General features: G+C 34.9%; 1 protein-coding gene across 9 annotated transcripts in view; it reads right to left on the bottom strand.

Annotated features, from left to right (window-relative positions):
• Positions 1–3,420: 3,420 nt before the first annotated feature.
• SLC25A21 (solute carrier family 25 member 21) overlaps positions 3,421–5,166 on the bottom strand; it is a 396,958-nt gene continuing 395,212 nt past the window's right edge. For all 9 annotated transcript variants that reach the window (XM_039535486.1, XM_039535487.1, XM_039535488.1 and 6 more), the window contains one exon: positions 3,421–4,587. In XM_039535486.1, the coding sequence (XP_039391420.1) occupies positions 4,526–4,587 (62 nt within the window). In that variant the 3' untranslated portion in view covers positions 3,421–4,525. The remainder of the gene's footprint in view (positions 4,588–5,166) is intronic.

The following is a 5,166-nucleotide window of genomic DNA, read 5'->3' as shown; positions in this document are numbered from 1 at the left end:
CTCCAGTAAGTCTTCCACATGCTTCCAGACATGTGTGGAACACATGCATGAAAGAGAAACATTTGAAAATTGGTGTGACATTTCATATCCTTAATAGAATATTAATATATTGTGTACTTTTAGAATTCTTGTGCAATAACTTAAAAGAACTTCACTAGATATAGACTTTAAAAGACTGCATTAATTACATCATCTTGATTTCTTCTTAGCTATATTAGACATTGTTTCAATGGCACAATAAAATCCAGTACCTACTATGGGAATTTCAAGCTTTTATTTATAACTCAGATGGCCATAGGCAGATTTCCGTGGCACTGTAAAGGAAATAATGAGTAAATAGCTACATATGCCTTATGATCATGCCTTATGACCAGTACACAGAGGTACATACTCTGAGTAGTTCATTAATATCAATGGGATTGTTCACAGTGTGTAGGTCTTTGCAGGATCGGGGCCTAACAAGCAGCTTGAAACTTTGTGGAAAGCTTTCAGAAAAACATATTTCCACAGTAACCATTTGTAATTTCATAAACAGAACGAGGACTACAGATTAGGAAAAATCAGCAAGGCAGATGGACTCTAAGGGCTGTATTTAGCTTTGATCTTTGCATAAAAAGCCAGTTGAATCATTAGGAATTCTACACACAGAACACAGATCTAAGCTGGCCCTAAAGAAACAAAGATCCTGGAATTCAGCAAAATGCCCACTGATTTAGGCCCCAATTCAGCAAAGGACTTCAGCAGTTTAACTTTAACAATGTGCTTAAATCCATCTCTGTTCAGAAAAGCATTTGAACATGCACTTAATTTTAAGCACATGCTTAAGGCCCACTGAAGGCAATGGGATTTAAACATATACTTAAGTGCTTTGTTGAATTGAGAGGGCTTGATTCTGCTCTCATTCGTCCATTTTTACATTGGTAAAACTCTAGTGACTTAAATGGAGTATTCCATATTTATGCCATTGCAACTCAGGTCAGAATCTGTCTCAGAGATCCTTAATTCCATGTTAAAGATAATGGCATCTTAATTACAGGCAAACTCCCTATTAAAAAAACTAAAAGGCAGAATTAAAAAATAGGAGAAAATGATTAATAAAAGATTTTCTTGGCAACATGTCAGATTTTCCAAGTTTAACTTTTAAACTAATTCTTAGTCAAGATACTATAAACATTGAATTAAGAAGCCCATCTGTAATCAGCAACATGGCAACACAAACAAGGTACAAGAAAGGAAGACAAAAAGAGGATAAGCCTTCCTGAACTACAAATTTTCCATCCCAAAGCATTAACAGGTCTGTGATAAAAATGCCCTTGTTTCAAAAGACTGATTCTCTTCCTTTTCTGATCCATAGTGTCCAAGATGGTGTCCCAGTTGAAATAAGAATCTGCTTTCCTCTGTCTCTCATGAGGCATGAGTGTGTCTTTAAATTATACTTAAAGGATAAGATCCTCAGCTGGTCTTTAAGCTCTGTTGACTTCAGTTGATGATGTGGCCCAAAGTAATTATTCCTTGTGTGGAAATGCAACTTAATGACAAACTTTTCCCCCTGTATCTGCATTCCTTTGTTTAGGGCCAGATCTCGATACATTTACTCACAATGAATAATATCTTACTCTGTGAGTGGGAAGTCAGTAGGACTATATGTGGAGTAAGGTGCTACTCAAGGTGAGTAAAGGATCTGATGTTGATCCTTATTGAGCTATTTATAATTGCTTCTTGGGGTGGGAGGGAGGTTAACATGTTTTTTAATGTAAAATTACCATGCAGAATTTTTCTTTGTCTAAGGACTTTTCTTACAGAATATACATATTGGTTAAACTGAAAGATGGTACATATTAGCTTAATGACATAACACCTTTAAATCACTTTTAAAAACTAAATCCCCATTTTTATTTTAACGATAAATGGGTCAAAGTCTGTTCTCAATTGCACAGATGTAATCTGGAGTAATCCAAGTGGAGCTAATTTGGATTTACACCAGCATAAATGAGAGCAGAATTTAGTCCTCTAATAGTCAACAATATTTTCCCACACTGTGCACGTGAAGGGCCCAATCCTGCATTCTCAGAGTACCCAAATCTTTCAAAAGTCACTGAGACTTAATACTTGCTTATACTATGCTTCCAGAGTGGTGGTGTAAAATGAGAAGTCTAGTGGAGCAGCAGGAATAGTGAATAATGTGGGCTTGAAGAGGTTAAAAAGACAAGTTTGAAAAAAAAAAGATATCATGTTTTCTGCGAATGGGCCTCCTTTTATCAAAAGATCAGGCTGAACTATAATTAAAACTAATAAATCATGTTGAAAAGGATGTACAACAGAAGGCTGTGTATGTATATACTGAATGTTAAAAGCCTTTTATTTTTATATTTTGAATGCTCTAAATTAATAAAAGAATAATTATAATGTATTTTGTTTTTCTTTTTTCAAAATGTTCCAAGCACTCTCTCTTACACTGCGTAAGGGTTGATAATAAAATGATCAAATGAGGAATACTTGCCTAGGAATTGAAATAGAAGTACAAAAAGGAACATATCTTATTTTGTTGGCTTTAGCTACTGAAGTAACACAGCTTTGAGATGTCAGTGTGGTCAAATCCAGACAAAAGAGCCGTTTTCTGTGTGCATGTCAGTACAAGAATGTTTGAAAATGCTGAGAATGCATTTCTATTCTAACTTTTTTTTCCTTTTATAAGGCATTTTTTTAAAACATTGCAGACACCAGACTTCACACCTGAGTTGTCATTAAAAAAAAAATGGATATCTGGAAAGATATTCTTCTAGGATTGCTGAAGAGAAAGTGTTGCAATTATTTAGGAGGAAGAACATCTAATGTTAGCTAGTACAAATAATGTGTACGGTGATAAATATTTCCAGCCATTAAAAAATATATAGGCAGTAGTCAGCAAAACAGGACTAGATAAAGGTAATTGTTTATTGTGAAAGAAATACAGCTCTTCTAGTATTTAAGAAGACAGCACTTGAACGTCAATAGAGAGGTGGTACAGTACATGAAGTTAGACTTTGTCTTCAATAAGCATGACAGAAATGTAGTATATCCTATTTCAAATGGCAATTTAAAACAGAAAAAAGTAGGAAAATATATTTGAAATATGAGCTAAGTTATACTGAATATCTGGGAAAGCAAACATGCTTAACTTCATAAGAAAGTTCAGTATTTATTTTCCAGAAAGGCTTATGGTTATCTAATTAAGACTGCATATGGGATATTAGTATAGAACACTGTTTCTTAACCCCAAGGGGGTCATGATAGGCAGTCAGGGTGGTCGTGAGGTGTTGAAAATGTATTACAATCTAAAGAAAAGAAAATCTTGCTACCCAATCCTCACCTACCTTTACCCTTCAAGGTCAAGTATTGTCTGTCAACTTCTCGAAACACACACACACACACACAAATGAATTATATAGGCTGACTGATATATTTTTTATTCTCACATTCATAGCCAATAAAAGGGTGTTCATACATTTTTCACTTGTATCTTTTTATTTGGGTTTTTAAATCTGGAAATAAAAACACACAGGGTGAAATGTTGACCCCATTGAAAGCAATGGGAATTTTGCATGACTTCAGTGGGGCTAGGATCTCACCTCTGACCATTTTTGTGTCATTTTCAGATGATTACTGTTGGGCAGGAGTCAACGGGACTACTCATGTGAATAACTGCTCACAATGTGGGTTCACAAATTTGGCCTTATACGTCCAAAATAAATTAAATTTGCCTGTTTGTTTATTTATTGTCTGCTTCACTGACTTCTATGGTTGTTGTACACTTTTATGTGAGGACAGAATTTAGGTAAATTGAATTATGCTCATCATCTTTCTATGACATGTTTGAAATAAGGATAATATTCAATGTATAAGTGAGACTATGCAGACTGTTTGGCAGTAGGTATTAGTTGAGGTTTGGGGGCAATCCAGCCATCCTTTTCCCAGCATCACTCCCATACTGTGTTAGAACCGTATGAACAGACCCAGGATTTACTTCACATTTGCAAAGCATGGGCCAGGTCCTCAACTTGAAAGTCAGTGGTGCCATGACAATTTATACCAGCCCAGGATTTGGCCCCACATGATTAATGCTCTTCTCCTGCTGAGTTCACCTATCAAGAAACTTAACCTGACATTTTAACAATCACTAGTTAAAAAATTGATGCATTTACTAAATGACATAATTTCCTGTCCATTACATTTAGTTTGTTCTTGAGAAATTAACTTGTTCCCGTGTTACCATTTTTTCTTGATCACTAGGGCCCTGATCCAGCAAAGCAAAGGAGCACATCAGTGCTTAAAGCTAAGCCTGTGCCAAAATGCGCTGCTGGATCAGGGCCACAGGGCCCAATCCTGCAAACTGACGAGTGCCTTCAACTCTCATTCATATCAAAGAGAACTGTAGCATGAGCGCTTCTTATATTTTGCTTTACGTATGTTCTTTATATCATAACATGTTACATTTATCAGGTACATCATTTCAAATAGTACATTGTTTTAGAAGCAGTACTTCTGATCACCAGTTCTCCTGAAGCCATGTATAAGCATATTCATAAACCAAAAGCATCACTGCACCACCTAGAAATGAGGACATTATCTTAAGTATCAAATTAGATCCATTCGATATTTTGCAGGACATATATTGTGTCATTTTTCCTGTACTGAAATTGTAAATTGAAATATAATGAAACTGTATTAGCAAAAACTCTCTGGATTCTACCCAATCACCAGTTCTTTAACTATACAAAATTTACCTAACACTGGAATGCAAAGTCAATGTGAAAAGCTTGTAAATTAAATCAAGAGCACCCTTGCTTTTAAATGCAATTTTCTTACATTTTTTTCATACTTTTTTCTAAAAATTTTCAGCAGATTTTTATTTTATATTTTTAGCTATGGTACAGACAAAACTCTTGATCTGCAAAATATATATCTATAGAGGGAGAAAGATTTGGACATGAAAATAATTGAATGAAAAGACATAAATTCTTCACCAGAATTGTGAAAATCCTTGCAAGTAAGATTTGAAAAGGCTTATCAAATGTTTTGTTTGAAATTTGGGTTGGATGGTTTTACAGGACTGTTAGTTTGAAAATCATGATACTGGAATTGAATCTAGACTTCCCACAGTTCTATCTCGTGAATCCACAGGCAAAA

The sequence above is a fragment of the Mauremys reevesii genome, linkage group 4 (assembly GCF_016161935.1).
Source record: "Mauremys reevesii isolate NIE-2019 linkage group 4, ASM1616193v1, whole genome shotgun sequence".
NCBI classification, from domain to species: domain Eukaryota; kingdom Metazoa; phylum Chordata; order Testudines; family Geoemydidae; genus Mauremys; species Mauremys reevesii.
The sequence above is the reverse complement of the archived record's forward strand: the minus strand, read 5'-3'. Positions and strand labels throughout refer to the sequence as shown.